This window comes from Clinocottus analis, unplaced genomic scaffold (assembly GCF_023055335.1).
Source record: "Clinocottus analis isolate CAN_PGR_092001 unplaced genomic scaffold, fCliAna1.0.p SCAF_9, whole genome shotgun sequence".
Classification (NCBI taxonomy): Eukaryota; Metazoa; Chordata; class Actinopteri; order Perciformes; family Cottidae; genus Clinocottus; species Clinocottus analis.
In genome coordinates, this window is record NW_027176251.1 from 13,530,441 (window position 1) to 13,547,982 (window position 17,542).

The window sequence follows — 17,542 nt, forward strand, 5'->3', positions numbered from 1 at the left end:
ACATTCATGGTGCACAGAGGATGAATCCTTTTTGTCTTTGGTGATCCCTTGACTTAAGATTTAACGCCACTTCCATACAATCAGACTTCTTTTTGCTACCGGAGGAGTCGCTCTTTGCTGGTCAGTAGAGAGAATACGATCGGCTTCATCCTGGTCGAGTCTGTCGAGCGCAATTAGGCCCCGCCCACATCGGAGGGGAAACTAATAGTTGTCCATTGACTTTGTTCTACAAGCTGTCTCATTCTCGTTTTTGCATTTTAGTCCCTGGTTGCATATTGTTGCTTCAGTTGTGTGGCCGTAGTTTTCACTGTGTCTCTACAGCATCGTTACCTGTGGCCTAAAGAAAGGAATAAAACACATCAGCCATTGGATTGTCCAGGCAGTGCTTGTTTGTACAGTTCAGTTGATATTGGTCTTACTTTCATTTATTTCCAATAAAAGCCAGATCCTTCACCTTGGACTGCTGTCAGAGAGAGAGAGAGAGAGAGAGAGAGAGAGAGAGAGAGAGAGAGAGAGAGAGAGAGAGAGAGAGAGAGAGAGAAAAAAAAAATCAGTTGCACAAACTGAAAGCAGAAACACAATTCAGCTGCAGGCGCTCGGCAAAAGGAAAGATGGAGAGGTAAATGAGCCTGTGAACAAAAAAAATAGATTTTCAAGACGAGGGGAAAGAGGGAGGGAGGGAGGGAGGGGAAGAAAGAAAAGAAATGAAATGGGAGCTACAGCCGCGGAAAGCCACGACTGTGTCCCTGTGGACGGCTGAGCGAGGACGCGTGCGTGTGAGGAAATGACATGTCACCGTCGCATCTGCTCCATTTTTTTTGCCGCTCAGCCGGGTTGCCACGACGACCAGCACATTCTCGCTCGCCCGCCTCTTTTATTTATTCTTTTTCATGCATCACTTTTACTTCTCTCTCCCGCTCTCTATTTGCGTCCCCTCCCTCCCTCTACGACTTACATAAACCTCTTCTTTGTACGGGCGCAGAATTGCTCGGAGGTTGAGTGCATCGAAGTCTCCTTGAAAATGTGATATCAGGCATCACTCCTCTCTCTCTCGCCCTCTGCCTCCCTCCCTCTCTTTTTCTCACATATGCCCACACTCAAAATGTCTCCCGGCTCGTTGCCAGCAATTTCCCTTCAGCCGGCAAAATAAAAAAGCGTCAAGGATTCAAGACGGAGACGGGAAGTGGAGTCGGGGAAAAGGAGCCTGTTTCGCATGGAAGGGAGCTCATGCGTCCACTTGACGCTCCCTCATCGGTGTGTGTTGGCGCCTCGTCCATGTGGCAGAGAGAGGGGGAGAGCATTTCATTGCTTCGTCATTCGTTGGTGAAAGCTGCTCTCTTCGGGGCTGCCGTGGTCCTTTTGGTTTCATCACCCCAGGGTGCTCTGATGTATATGAAAAATACATGAACAACAAAGCGAGCACCGTTTTCTTCATGCTTGAAAGTCTTCCTCTGGGAGTTCTGTATATTTTTACTCTCTGTTTGTGTTGAGGCACTTTTGACAAAAACAACCAAAAGGAAGAAGAAGAAAAAACGACTCAAACATAAATCTAGTATTTTTTAATGGAAACAGGTTTTGCGGTCACAAATACAAAGAATAACGCATCAATACACGTTCTTCCGCTCATGTGATGGTGGAACGGCGTCGCTCGGCAGCTTTAAGGTCTCGTTTAAGCGGTGAAATAGATTCGCCGTTTTGCACGCCAAACGGTCTGTAGACAAAGCCATCTGCCTTTCTGTCCCCGGGCGGACACCGTACTCTGCCAAGCAGAGTCTGGGATGGCGGCTGTGTGTGTGTGTGTGTGTGTGTGTGTGTGTGTGTGTGTGTGTGTGTGTGTGTATGTGTGTCCCCACATGTGTGCCCGTAGTTTACATCCCCACGTGGACGCCCTTATGCATTGTGTAAGATCTTTTATGATGATGTTTGACAGAGTGTGTGTGACAGCGAGTGTGTTGCTGGAAAAACACCCCGAGGTTCTTTTTTTTGTCATTTTCACTTTCTATTCTCAGACACACAAAACGATACTGTCCCCTTTGAATACAGCAGCCTGCAAAGAGAAACCTGCCAGCGACTCTTCCGTCCCACTAACGCGCCTGCGGTCGATTAATTCACAATAACACGAAGGACTTATGTAACATGTTGCGAAACATTCAAAGTTTTTTTTAGAGCTTTTTTCTTATTTGTTTGCAGACGTGCACACCAAAGAGATTTTGATATAATCAGGAGCAGAGAGGAAATCCTGAATGTTCATGAACATGGGGAGGGTGCTCGATGCCTGTTCAATGGCAAAGACAAAATATAATACAAATATATGGATGTTGCCAAGCAATGAGCGCAGAAACTGACACACAATTCACCGAGTCCTAGCATTTTGTGGAATTCCCAAGATGTGGTTTTAATCAACTAACCAATTCCTCTTTTTTTTTCTCTCTGCTCATTTTATCTCACACCTCATCTTTCCATTCTCTCTGACTCCTCTCAAAATCTTCCTCTTTGCCCTCCCATCTTCTCCAACCTGTCCGTTATCTTCTTCTTCTTCTTCTTCTTCTGTAGATGTAACGTCCAGGATTACATCTGGCACAAGGGCGCACGCTGCGAGTCGGTGGTGACCGAGTTCCAGGTGATGTGTCTGGCCGTGGGCGCCTCGGCTCTGGTGGTCCTGCTGCTCTTCATGATCGTCGTCTGCTTCGCCAAGAAGCTCCACGTGCTCAAGACGGAGAACAAGAAGCTGCGTAAGCGCAGGTGAGTCTGAGCGAAGGGATATCAAGCACTTCATCTTCCTATATTTACTTGGAGGATTTAAAGGACGCTTTGTTCACTCCCATTCAGACAGAAAAAGCATCAACATATCTGTCTATTTTATCATATTTTGGGCTCTTGCTCCGTAGATTTATACTTAGTAATCCTAACAAGATAAGAAAGAAAAAAAAGATGTAATATGTTTCTTCCCCACAAGGTAGCAAGTTTTTCAAGAAGAAATACACAAACCCGAGTTAAACTCATTTTTATTGTGCGCGATGTGTCCCGCAGGCTCAGTGGATTCATTTGTCTCAGTTTTGAAAGATCAATCAAAGAAAACAAAGAAAAAGTTAAATCTTTAGTGCCTTGCTCGAAGGCATTCTGGCACAGCAGATTCATCATCCGTCGCCCGGCAGACGCTTGAGTCTCGGCCGCGGTACGTTACTCCCTCGATGTTCAAGATCGAAGGTGAGAGCTTTGTTTCTGGGCCAAACGGATGCCCCGAGATGTGTCGAGAGTTAAAGTTGAGAGAACGACAGAGACGGACCGGTCGATGGAGAGAGAGAAAAGGCCCAGTGGACAGAATACACAATAAGGGAAATAAAAGGCTACGCAGACAAACCAACAGCTTTAAACACTCACAGAAATGCAGTCAATATGTCGATAAACAAGTGTCAGAGAGGATACATAGTCCTGTTTAGGAATACACTAAATCATTTCCAGAATTAAAAAAAATGTTTTAACTGTAATATATTACAATGAATTTCACTATTGTCACTTCACAGGCCTACACTGTGATTTTAACTGTGCAAGAAACTATTACACAGGACATTTGAGTTTGAACTTTGCAAGGCAATAATCATCTGATGGTATTTTACTGTAAAATCACAGTTGGGTGCAGTACTACTACAGCAACATACTGATATGTCACAATATGTGATGCCATAACCGACTGGGAAGTCACAGTATCTGTCCTTTTATGACAATTTATTATGAAACTGTCACAGTAACTTACTGTAAAAGTAATGTAACCAGAAAAGTATTTGTTATTAGATTTTTGAATCAGTAATTTACTGCAATTGCAAAGTCAAATTTATTACGTGATCCTACACATAATTTGCTTTGCTGTAATGGTATATATATATATATATATATATATATATATATATATATATATATATATATATATATATATATATATATATATATATATTCACTGTGCAATGTGCCGGTACAGTAACTATGTCACACTATGTCATGCTTTGCTGCTGAACATAAAGAGGTTTACGTGTCTGAATAAATGACAGAAACTGTTCTTTCTGTCTCTTAATTCCCTTTAGATCTGCATGAGGCAGAGGCTTCAATGTGTAGATAACAAACCAATGTTTGTTCCTTGTAAAAAACCTCTTGGACCAACATGTCTTCTTCATCCTCGTCTTCCTCCTCTTCTTATTCTTTGGAAGGGTTTAGATTTGGAAAATAAGAAATAGCTGTGGATGGCTGCCAGACTCTTGTTGTGTAGAGTCCATCTTTTCTCTCGATGGAGATCTGACTCGCTGAAGTTTAAGATGCCAACTGACAGGATTTCAAGTAGAGCCTGAGGGATACATCAGCAATGCTGCAGAGGGGAAAGTATCCAGTAGTTTACAAGCAAAAAGTGATCCTAAGTTCTGTTAAAAAAAATGAATTAATCTTTTAAAATATGTTCTGGCTTTGGGAATCAGTGCTCTACGGCATCTCAGTTTGGTTTGTATTTTATTTATTTTGGCTGCGAGAGCAGTTCTGCCCGACAGCAGCTTTAAATTCTAACGTTTAAAAAAAAAAGAAAATTTGATCTTAAATCAATTTGTGTTCCTATTTGATACGTGTAAACATTGGCTATATGTAAAAATTAGGTAAAAGGTTGAACTACCTTGTTAAATTAACCTCAATAACGTTACTTTCCTTTATTTTATTTGGACTATTGGCTCTATGATACTAACTAGCATACTGTTCGCCCAGTACTTAATGACTTTACGTTAAAAAGCAACTAACGTCAAATTAGACAACAACTTATTTTCACAGTTATATCTTACAGACAATTTGGACTGAAGAATCAAGAATGATTGAGCAAGCAAAGGCCTAGCGCCTTGCTCAAGGACATAGGATCAGGTTACTTATCAGCTGAGATTTGAACCCGTCACATTTCCATCCGAATTAGATTAATTTTTCATAATTTTATTTGTAGTCTTGTATTCTCTTTCACAAGGCTGTGAAGGTGAAGAGGATGAAGAGGGTCTGTAATGGGAATAAGGCAGGGTTGGGTGACAAAGAAAAAAGATTGTAAAGGGAGGAAGAGGGGATAGGACGGATCTGCTGAAATAGGAGGCGAACAAGTGAGAAAGACAATGGAGGAATGCAGGAGGAGACGAAGGAGGAGGGGCGGCACTGATGGCGAGCTGATGGCAGAAAATCTGATGACGCTCTGCCGCCTTCTTCTTCTTCTGATCGAATTGGTGTGCTGACTTAATTTCTTTGGAATTATTACAGTTTTTAATAAAAAATAATACCATTTTAAGGATTTCCTAGAAGAGAGAACAAGAGTGACAGACAGATTGACAGACTGGATTAAATATAAAAAAGAAGAAGTGTGTGTGTGTGTGTGTGGGTGGTGGGTGAAGGGTGGGGGGGGTGAGGTTGTTGGTTCGGCATTGCTTTGCCACAGTGCCGGTGTTTTAGCGTTGGTCTCCCTAGCAACAGCGGCATCGTGGATGAGCGGCAGCCTCGGCGACCGAGCGTCCTCGGATGCAAATATGAACCGAAGGACCGGTTTCTCTGCGCCAGATTGTACGGGAGGCGGGCCTACTTTTATCTCCACAGGGGAGGGTTATCATGCTCATCGCCGTGGAGGAGAGATCATGGATGAGGATGAAGAGGAGGATGGTGGGGAGAAGGAGGAAAAGCGGTGCAGTCAGTAGCAGGGTAGCTAGCAGAAATTTAAAGAAAAAAAGAGGGGAGAAAAGGGTGATGTCATTGGTTCTCTGGATCCAGCTGAAAGTAGGGCAGTCTGAACAGGAGGGGGGAGGGAGGGAGAAAGACGGGGAGGTGGAGTTGACCTACATACAGCTGTGTGACCTGAGGGGTGTGTGTGTGTGTGTGTGTGTGTGTGTGTGTGAGTGTGTGTGCATGTGTGTGTGTGTGTGTGTGCGTGCGTGTGTGTAGAGGCGGGGTGCAGCATGAAAGGGACAACATAGCCTCATCAAGTGGTCGTCGAATAGAAATCGAAATGGAGAAAGGAGGAGGAGGAGGGTGACAGATGAGAGGAGGAAAAAAAGGAGGGCAGGATGAAACAGGGGAGGAGGGGAGACTCAGGGAGAAACTGTTGCAGGAGGGGAGAGACTGAAAGTGAAAGGAAAAGAGAGAGAAAGAGGAATAAGAGGGTCGTTACATAGTGTGTGTGTGTGTTTGTGTGTGTGTGTGTGTTTGTGTGTGTGCGTGCTGACAGGGCTGATGAATACATGCGACTCCCACACTCTCCCATCTGCTGCGGTTGATCACAGTTGCAGTGTTTCTCTGCCGCAGTCACTATCAGACTCAACACGCTGGTCAAAGAGGAGAGAAGAGGAGTGGCTCTGGTAGCGAGCTGTCAATCACCTTGTAGCCCCGCCCTAAAGCACTCTGTGCTTTATGGTCTGGTTGACTCTAAATTACCATAAATAACTAGATAAACATCATGCTGTATTAAAGAAGTCTTGAAAGTAGAGAGGGAGACTTATGTTTACAATGTTTACTGAGAGAATAAATCACGAGACAAGGAGAGTAATTTTCTCCTGGACTTCTATACAACCAGAGGAGTCGCCCTCCTGAGAGAGGTTTAAAGACACTTCACTCAGCAGAAGTGGAGGTTGCCGCCTGATGTTATCCAGCCCGGTTTCGGTTCAAGGTTTCTTCCCGTTAAAGGTTGAAGTATGTTTTCCTCCGTCACCTTCGTTCATGGGTTAATGTTTTATCTCAGTAAATCAAAGAGTCTGGTCTTGACCTGCTCGAGATGAAACATATCGTAAGGTGTTGTGATTCACAACTGTCGACGGGAGAACGTGGTCTCTGTGTGTCGTCGTCACATCGTCTTTGATTGTCCTGTCACAACGTTCATGAAATATAAATATGGAAGCCTGCGTCAAGATCAGAGAGACGGGGCAGGAAGTAGATTGCGGTCGCTTTGGATATGACGGGGGAGCGAAGAGACGAGGAGGGAGAGACACAGCGAGACATTTGAGTAAAGGTTTGAGTAAAAGGGAGGTAGAGAGACAGAGAGGAGACAAACCTTGTGAACGGTATCGTGTCATTCGGTCCCCGAGACAAACGTTTCTTCCCTTTGACGTGTCAGAGACGAAGAAGAAGTCTCACTCGGTGGAAGGGAACTCCCAAACTTTATCGTTTCCCTGCAACAATCTAAAAATGAACAGAAAGCAGATTATTTGCATCTATATCGTCTGCCGGGCGAAGGAGAGTCAAGACCTGTGTTTTGTTAAAAATATAAACGGAGTCGGGTTGTTGTCTCACTGTGTCCGTTGCAGCAGGACGGGAGTGGGTCAAATGTGAGTTTTAAGCCTCAGTTTTAAGTAAGTTTAGTCTCTGGGTCTCTCTCGAATGGGGATCGTTTAATCCTCAGTTTGTTGCATCACAGATAAAATGTTTTTTTACTTCTATAACTAATGCTGCTTTCTTGCTTTTTTTTCTCCCACCCCCTTCCCTTTTTTTTCTCTTTTTATCTGTCTTTTCTTCAACTATAAAATCTTTTCCCCTAAACTTGTCCTTTCTCTTGCCCTGTTTGTCCTCTCTTCTCTCCTTGTTGGTTCCCTTTTGTTTCCCTTCGTCTCTTCGTCTGTCTCCCGTTGGATTTGTTTGCGCGACTTATCTTTTCTCCCTCTATCACCTTGTGATCCCCTCTTATATAATGTCATTTACGTCTCTTTTTCCTCCTTCCTTTTCCTCCTCTTGGATTCATTTTACCCTTATTGTCTTTCCAAAACTCTTTTGCTTTATCCGGACTCTCTTTTTCCCTCCTCTTTTCTTCCCTTGGCTTGTCTCTGTTCTTGTCAAATCCCCTGTTTTCCATCTTGTTTGTCTCGTTCTCCTAAATGTCCTTTCTTCTTCGTATTTTACATTTTCATCTTGAACCTCCTTCCTTCTCTTTCAATTTCCAAACATCTCTCTTCTTTATTTCTTCACATCCCCCTCCCGACCTCTCCAAACTCTCCTCCATTTCCCCACAATCTCTTTTTCCTCCACATCATATTGTATCTGCCTCCCTCGTTCCCCCGTCCTCATCTCCCCCCTTTCATCCTCCAACATCCAGCAGTAAGTACCGGCCTTCATCGGAGCAGCACAATGATAATTTCTCGCTGTCCACCATCGCTGAGGGCTCCCACCCAAATGTAAGGAAACTGTGCGACACCCCTCCTAACGTCCCTCATGCCCGTGCATTGGCTTACTATGATAACATTATCTGTCAGGTAACGTGGTTCTCGCCTCTCTCTCTCACCCCTTTTTTCTGCATCTCCCCCTGCAAACCCTGCCCGGTGCCCCATGACTCCCTCCCCCCTCCTGATGCATGGGCATGAGTATTCTCAGATACTCCGAGGTGTGCGACGCTAAGGGGGGCGGGTTCGAAGTACGACCGAGGACGGGCGGGAGTTTTTTTCTCGAATGGCAAAAACGAATCCAGGGGAATGAGAAAGGAAAAACTACAGGATGCACAAAAAAATTTGATTTTAGACTTTTTGATTGTGGTTCTTATTCCATCAAAGAACTTTTTTAATCTTTAAATCTTTTTATTATGTGGGGATAGTCTCACAAATTATCCATAAATAGCCATCCATCCATCCATCCATCCATCCATCCATCCATCCATCCATCCATCCATCCATACATACATGCATACATACATACATACATACATACATACATACATACTCATTTTTATATATAAAATGATGGCTATCAAGTCTCATAGTTTCATTGTGTTTATTGATTTAGTTCTCCATGTTTATTATTTTGAAGCAGATAACAAGACACACACGAAACAGATTAAAAATAGTAAAAATATGGATTTTGCTTTGAATAATCATTATTTTTATGAATTTGCACAACACCTCTGTAATTTATTCCGACTAAACTCAACAAAGAAGGACTGAGCCTTTAGGCACGGTTCTCACATTGCAGCGAAACAAACCGCCCTGGCTCCAACTTTGCCCCTTTGAGAGAAAAACTCCCACAATCCTTTGCTGCGACCCCACCCCGTCTCTTTCTAACCTGCTCTCTCTCTCTGATCACCTCTTGCATCGGTGTATTGCTGACATGCGCCACCCCGGTGGTCATGTCAGCCGCTGCAGCTCTGCTTCGCTATTTGTTTGCAAATCTGTACTTTATGACTAAATGTCTGCTTTACTTGTTTATCCTGACAATGGGTGGGGGGGGGGGGGGGAGGTCTGCCACGATTGGTCGAAAATGGTTCATTCTGTTTGTTTGTTTTCTGGGGGGAGGCAGGGGAAGCATTGATGCCACAAACAGGTAAGCTAAAGGTGTGGGGCATTTGTGAGAAACGGTCGGGGTTATCAGGATAAACATCTGAGATGCAACACCCCTCCCCCCCTCCCCTCCCCGTGGTGGCCTGCAGGTAGCAGCAGAGAGCCGACAGGTTCCTCACTAACTGAAGCATGGGCAGCTAGTAGCGGCTATGCTGTCGTTGTAGCAGCATGGGTAGTTCTAGTGCTACAACTGAGGTTGAGTTTGTTTTGATTTCTTTCTCAGTGTCTTTAGGATGTGGTACCACCCTCTAACAACTCCATCAGTAGTTGTGTTCACTTGTGACGCTGCGGCGACCAGTCGTTTTGTTTCACGCTAGCTCAACCGTTTTAGACACTTTCATTTCTTTTAGAGGTCTCGCTCACTCATTGTAACCACTACCAAAAACCATTTTCATTGCTCTGAGAGACAAGCAATCCCAAGGGTCATTAAAAAAAAATGTAAAAATATATCCATCATCACTCTTAACAATATAAAAAAGCAACTTTCTAACTGAACACCACCTGTCACAACCCCTCGTCCCCCGTCAAAATACTGCTTCATCCACTGGACTGAATAGTGATTGTAAATTCTTTTAGTTTGTTTTCAGCGCAGTTTCGTGCTCTTCCGCTGATTGACAGTTGGAGCTATGCAAATGATTTACGAGGAAGGAAAAGGCACTTAGCGTGTATTAACATTGATTTACTCTGAGTAAACATTTAAATTAAAGACAAAGATTGGCTTTTGTTCCCTATTATTACCGATGTGTTGCATCTGTCGCACCACGGAGTGGTAATTCTCCAACCAATTGCTTCATGTCAATTTCAGTTTATTGAATCCTCTAGTCTGCTGATATTTCGAGCCCCATAGTGAAGAATCTGGACCTCTAGCATCTGGGGCAAGCGGTTCATGAAAAGTAAGGTGTAAAAGTTAGCTTACCGATCTGAAGAGTTTCCACCTTTTCTAAGGACGGCCAAGTGAGAGATTACCGACGTTACAAATGTTGAAAGTTAAGTGAATCGATTGAAAAAGGGATTCTGACTTGATTAGCAGATTGACTCCAGATGGATAAAATGGTATTGAACCCAAAGATCAATTTGCCGTAAACTCTGTCCTACGCATAAGCTCGACGGTCCAGATGAGGCACTATGCTCTCTCGCCTCAAACAGAAAAAAGATTTCCAACTACTATTCAGCCCAGGTTTACTTTCTAATACATGTTCCAACCACCCACAAAACTCACTTTAGACACATAAGGTCGGTTTCCCCAAACCAAAAACCATACCAACCCACCGTTGCCCGTACCTCAAAAAAACTCTACCCACCAATAAATCAAATAACCTCAATTCCCTTCCAAACTAATAACCCAGTGTCTGCGTCAAGACGGTGGAGAACCTCATCCAGAAATATCCAAACCTGTATTTGCTGTGCTAATACGGAAGAACAGCACCAGAGAGTCTGTGTTTGAACAGAGTCGGTGTCCACATTCAGAGGAGCTGTAGCCAGTTGGGAATATCAGCTGACGCCTGAGAGGAAGTCTAGTTTCTCCCACTGTTGGTCTCCAACACTCGATCTCTCTCTTGTCTATTTTATCTGTCTGCTTCTATCTCTTCCTGTCTGCCTCTTCTTTCTCGCTTCTCAAATTCTCCGTATCGTCTCCCACTCGTTTTCTTTCTCCTCCGTCCACTTCGATCAGTCTCTCCCTCTCTCTTTCTCTCTTTCCCTCTTTCTCTCTCCTTCTTTCTCTGTCTCTCTCTCTGTCCATCTCTACCTGTCTTTCTCTGAGGATGCCTTGTATGGTTTTGAGGAGTATAACCCTTTGCCCCATCCCCCTCCCCTCAGAAAACCATGAGCAGATACACCTGGGAGTGTAAGACCAAAGAGGAGTCCGACTGCGAGGTAAGACCAAAATCCCAAATGTCAGATAGTCCTGACCCCACCACCCCCCTCCCCCTTCTCTCACCTACCCAAACAGCTCTCTCATTGTTACTGTGGCCCTGTCAATCACCCTCTCTCAACTCTCAGTGGACCCATCTGACTCGTACTCCCTCCCGCCAAAAAACATATCAAAAGTCAGGAGAACATGACAAAGACACACACACACACACACACACACACACACACACACACACACACACACACACACACACACACACACACACACACACACACTCACACACACGCACACACACACTGTGTCAGAACTGAATAGACTTACATTACCTTTACCAAGCACCTTTATTAAATTAAACTATGAGCATTAGTTAAAGCTACAGTTTGTGAACTCTCATCTGTTATATTTTCTCAAACTGTCACTCTATCCTGACATGAGACAGATAATCTGTAAAAAATCTCCCTCAGTTTAGTGCTCCTACACTGAGATTTGCTAAATCCTATACGCCCCTGAAGTAAACCTTTTCTGAACTGAAAAATAGGCATCTAATCAAATCATCGCTTAATATATTTTTTTAGAAACTCAACTGTGCTTTGTTTTGGCTTGACTCTTTTCATCTTCACAAAAACACACAGAAACAGAATCTTGAATTCATATTTGATGGAGTTTGATGTTGGATTAAAGTTTGTGAGCTTCCCGAGCGTTGATGATTGACAGCTGCGTTGGGAACCGTAGAAGGAGGCAGAGGAACTGTATTACAGATTATCTCATGTACTACTAACAGGATGAAGTGAGAGTTTGAGCAAATATGACTCAACGTTTTTTTTTATTAGTTACCAACTATAGCTTTAATGTTAATAAGGCGGCAAACAAATACCGTTATTGGTAAGATTTCCAGAAAACGATCAATTTATGCATAAAGAATGGGTCAAATGAACCTGGAGTGACCTTAAGATGTGTTTTCAGAGCAACCTGTCAGCATGTAACCCAAGATATTAAAATAAAATCATGAAAGCCCCCTTTAAAAACACATTGAAGATGAAGATCATGACATAAAGTCAAAGTCCAATTACAAACAGATATTTAACACAAGAAAATACTGCATGAAACTACTGACCTACAGGTAAATTGAACCACACACAAACTGAATGATGGTATTGTCAGAAAAAATATGCATACAGCCAACACACACACACACACACACACACACACACACACACACACACACACACACACACACACACACACACACAAACCAGTCGTTTGTGAACAACAACACGAAAAGCACTTCTGTTTCCCTGCAGTCACAGAACACTTTTGTGATTCATTCACTGTGATGAGATTGAACCCTCTTGTCCTCAACCATCCCTCCGCGGTCGTCCAACAGAGTCCAGCTGCGTCGTTTCCTCTGCATCAAAAACGCCGAAATGGACTTGTGTTCCGTCAATACTAAATATATTCAACACAGAAAATGAATTGACCGGGCAGCGCTGGCCTGGAATTTCCAAGACGATTTAATTTCCATCGACTGAATCTGCTCTCAGACTGACTGAGCAACACTGAATTCATCAAAAGCTGCAGGCAGGCAGTAGAACTAAACATTCAAAACCTACGTGAATTGTCCCTTTTAATTACAACATTTTTCTTATGAGTCTTCGTGCCGTGAGAACAGAAGGTTCTGGGACCAACAAGACCGATTAATTTCTGTGATTTCTGAGTGAAAAGTTGCTCTGAGTCTTTGTCGCTTTCCTTTCTGTGCACTTAACAGAGGTGATGTGTGGGCGGCCATCTGACATTTTGTTTTCTTTGGGCTTTGAAACTTGACTTTTTCTCTAGGTTTCATTTCATTTGAGCTAACAAAATGACTGTTTACTTTAGTGGAAATTAGAAAAAAAAACTCACTTTGTTTAATGAAGACTTTCCAGAGGAACAACCTTCAAGTTGAGAGGAGGGATCGTGCCGCATTACAATAATATTCTCATTTATTCTCTGGAAACAGATGAGTGCTGTGCCGCATAGATCCTGACCGGACCCCCTCGTCTCCTTAATCCTCCGCCCTTCCACACGAAGACAAACATGCACACGAGATACAAACACACAAATGTAGACACACGCTGCGTAGACTCGGAGAAAAGAGCCAGTGAGTAAACGCAAACAGATCACAAACTAGTATGTACACACACACGCGTGGAGAGAACACCGCAAGCAGGCTGACAGTAACTCACACACACACGTACCAATACAAATATTTTAATTTTAAGTTTATGCACCGGACTAAAGCTAACAGACACACAGGTGTACTAACTCAAATATTCGAAACATATTTAATCAGCTGCAAGGAGAGAGCTGAAGAATCGTACGGATCCAGAGTAACGTGTTCCCCAACGTGTTTGCTTTTATCACATACATAAAATATATTAACACATAGGGGCTTGTGGTGGGCTCACAGATTGCAAAAGTATTTTCCCTTCTGGTATAACTCCCAAAAGCTTCCGTGAATAATTATTTCCTCATGCTGAACTATTGGTCACAAGCACCTGAGAGGAATACTTCACCCTCAAGAGGACTGTTTGCATGTCAAGTACTCGCCCGGTGTTAAAGGAAAGTGTTGATGGTCAACGTGAAACTCACTCCGGGCTGCCAGTCAAATCAAGAAAGAGGCGGGCTTTCCTGCGTTTCTCACTTGCTCCCTGTTTTGATGCCCCGACGTGGTCACAGCGGGCAAATGCAGAAGAAAGGTTGATATTAACGTTTTCTGATAAGGATGAACTTCCTCTCTGACTCAGAGCAAAGCAACAAGGGCAGCTTTGAGTTCGCTCTAATCCATTTTCACCCTGATGATAACATGTGATTGTTAACACGTAAACAGTCTCAGATGCATGTGAAGGACTGAGCTTATGATTGGATGAATTATGAATTATTGGATGATTATACTTCCCAAGATGTTCGTTGAGGCATCAGAGGAATACAAACGTTTTCCTAAAGAATTCCAGGTAACGCGGGTCGAGTAATTGACATACAAGTGGTCATTTTGTGACGTATTCCATTAACGCAAACCCTCTCTCACCAGCCCACTAAATAGACAAAAGGACACTAGGAACTGTCCATGTGCCTCCATCATCATCATCATCAAAACCCTGTTTTTATCTCTGTTCCTACTCCCCCCACCCCCAAAATGACACCCGTTTTTAAAGTCCTCGTGACTCTGTGCCTCCCACCCACCGCCCACCCTCACCCACCCACCCTCCACCCATGCACAAGGATGAAATCCAACAAACAACAAAAAAAAAACATTTTCCAGTTTCACGCTGACGGGAGGACAGAGGGCCCCTATCCCGTAACCATGGAAGTGACGTATCCACACGTCCTGCCTGAAGTTACTATCTAGGCCAGCAGCCAGCGGGTAAATGCTCTCACTGCTCTTCCTTCCTGAAAGTGCCATTGAATTCCAACGCAAAACATTCAATTAGGGTGTGTTTGTTAATGGCACAGGCCTCAGGGTGTGTGTGTGTGTGTGTGTGTGTGTGTGTGTGTGTGTGTGAGTGTGTGTGCGTGTGTGTGTGCGGTGTGTCTGAATTAATGTGTCCATCTTGCCACACTCGGCTTGTGTGTTCGCCTCTTTAAAGGTTGTGTGTATTATGAGGGCCCCAGGATGCCTCAGGTCGATGATGCCATGCAATATTAATGGGGATAAGAGGCTGGAAAAAAACGAGCTGAAACGGACTCCGCGATCAATTTCCTCCCTCTGACCTTAATTAAATTCAGATGGATTGGATTGAGCTCTTAAAAAAAAAAAAAAAACACGAACCTTTAAAAAAAAAAAAGGATTTTGTATCCCCCCCCATTCAACGACTGCTTGGGTATGTATGACGGTGGTACCCAGGGTGGAAAGTTTATTTCTCTCTTTGTTTTTGTTTCGGGAAGATAAATTCCAGGAGGAGGTGAAGCAGGAGGAGACGGGGAGTTCTGCATGAGCGGCCATTACTGTATGAGGGGGGCAAATTGTAAGGGTCTTGCATGTGTATGTGCATGTTCTTCCTGGGTTGCCTGAAAGAGGAGGGATGGGAGGGGTCGCTCATGCAGCTCACCTCACCGTCTCCTCAAGCAAACGTAACATCCCGGTCCGAGCATGAAACAGTGGAGCCTCCAAACCGCTGAAATGGCTGCTAACTGAAACTGGTTTGGCTTGAAGTAACAATTTGAGTTAAATGTTTTATGGTATTTATTGGCTGCATTCTGGGAGTCTCTAAAGGATCACACCAGGGTTTTAGCCCTCTTACTTTATACACTCGTTTTAAGTCGTCTTTCTCACAGACGATATTTAGATCTGCCTATTAATGCCTATTATTATTTTTCACACTGAACAGAAATTAATGGAAACCAATAGTTAGATGCATAAGAATAATATAATAATAGATACGCATATTGAAGCCGTCATGAGAAGGTCATTAACAAGGTTTAGGAGCTGATGATGCGTTAAAGACAACTTGTAACTGGAAGATTTTCGACCTCCTGCTAGAAAAAGAACAATGAAAATGCCCCTTTAAGTTGGAGTTCCTACTTGTTACACGACAACGTAAACGTGCATCGTAAATGGTTAACCATTAAGTAAAAGACAACGTTATGTATATGAGTATATGTTGCTGTGTTACCAGTTAGCTGGTTATTGTAAAATAATCCTTGAAAGTTATCATCTATGCATAGAAGAACTTGCATAGACACTGGTGTGGTTCTTTAAAGCATGAAGGTGGAAGTGCATGAAACAAAACTCCGATCATTCAAAAACATATTAAGCCAAAGTTCATCTTCGTTTTCTTCAACCAAATCAGCTGACAAGAACGCTGAAGTTGAGCGACTCACTCACTTCCGATCACATTCAATGACGACTTTAATGTCCAATGCTAACATTTTTAATATCTGCAAATGGCAACTAAGGTAGGGTTTTGAATGAAAACCAGATGCACTCCACATCTTTACCTTTTGCCTTTCTACATTGAAGGACAGACTTCCTGAACAGGCATTAAATGTTGGGATTGGACGTAAACTTTGTCTTTGAGGAAAAATCACTGGGATGGTTGGCCAGAATTCCCTACAGAGGACTTGAAGTAGAATTCAAAAGTAAAGTTTTCCACCAATTGGCAGGGTCAAAGTTGCACCTGAACATCAAAGTGTTGTTGTGGTTCTAACTGTACTTTCTGCCTCCCCTCCTCCATCTTCACCTCTACCTCTTCCTCCACCTCTCCCCGGGTAGGACGACCCTAATTCCCAGAACAAGCTGGAGGACCCAGTGAAGGCCCAGCCCAAGGAGGACGACTCCCTCAACATCCACAACTCCCTGACCCCCAAACACGAGAACCACAAGGTCCTGGGCGAGGAGAACTCCTCGGAGGTAAACTCACTGCAGAACAACATGATGTGAAAAAAACCGACAACAAAAAAAAAAAATACAACAACCCCAGCAACCTGACAACACGACACTGAAAACGACAAAGGTGCGCCGGCAACGGGAGTCTCCCTAAACCCTAAACCCCCTCCGTGCTCTCCGTCCGACCGCTGCCGGCTGCGCCTCACGGGTCAACTAACCAACCAACCAACCAGCCTGCCAACGTACCAGCCAACCAACCCTGGTCTGCAACCGTCTCCAACACGGCAACACTGCCACCGAGCGACCTCGGGCCGCTGCAAAAAAAAATAACGTACACCACCACTACCACCACAGCCGCCGCCGCTACCGCCCCCGCTGAGAGTAAACCCCCTCCCACCCAACCTCACCCCGCCGCCACCTTGCAACCTCCTCTTACTTCCTCTTACATCCACTCACGCCCCTTGTTTCGCAGCCCCGCCCCCCCCTGACCCCTTGTTGCTGTCACTCTACTCTCCCTTATCTCTCTTACCTGCGCACACACACACACACACAGATACAAACGCACATAAGAAGCACACACATACAGTGAGAAGATTGAAACATAGACATGCGTATATGTATACACGCACACACACACACACACACACCTTCCCCTGCCTGCATTGGTGTATTTTGTAAAAAGAAAGAAATCATACAGAAGTTTAAAACGTACGTAAAACGTCATTGTAAAGAAAAAGCAAAAAAAAGATAAAGCTACAGAGAGGTTTTGATGTTTGTCTGACTAATCCAGTGAGTATGTATAAATATTGGAGAAAAAAAATTTCCTTGGATTGATTTACAAAAGAAGAAACACAATGTGTCTTGGTTTTCATTGATGTGATTTCTAATCCTTTGATGTACTTGTTTTTTTGTTGTTTTTTTTGTACTTTTTTGGGACTTTGAACAGAGAATAAACAAACGAGATTCAGACAGTTGTTGAAATAAACCTTTTTAACATGA

The 17,542-nt window shown here is 43.7% G+C and overlaps 1 protein-coding gene across 6 annotated transcripts in view; it reads left to right on the top strand.

Moving 5' to 3' along the window:
- The window catches only part of cspg5a (chondroitin sulfate proteoglycan 5a), a 42,821-nt gene extending 25,279 nt beyond the window's left edge, over positions 1–17,542 (top strand). The window contains exons 3-7 of one of the 6 annotated variants that reach the window (XM_068569197.1): positions 2,554–2,742; positions 8,078–8,156; positions 11,127–11,183; positions 14,480–14,581; positions 16,430–16,519. In XM_068569197.1, the coding sequence (XP_068425298.1) occupies positions 2,554–2,742; positions 8,078–8,156; positions 11,127–11,183; positions 14,480–14,566 (412 nt within the window). In that variant the 3' untranslated portion in view covers positions 14,567–14,581; positions 16,430–16,519. Of the gene's footprint in view, positions 1–2,553; positions 2,743–8,077; positions 8,235–11,126; positions 11,184–14,479; positions 14,582–16,429 lie in introns of all 6 variants that reach the window. The other 5 variants (XM_068569193.1, XM_068569192.1, XM_068569196.1 and 2 more) reach the window with 5 other exon arrangements.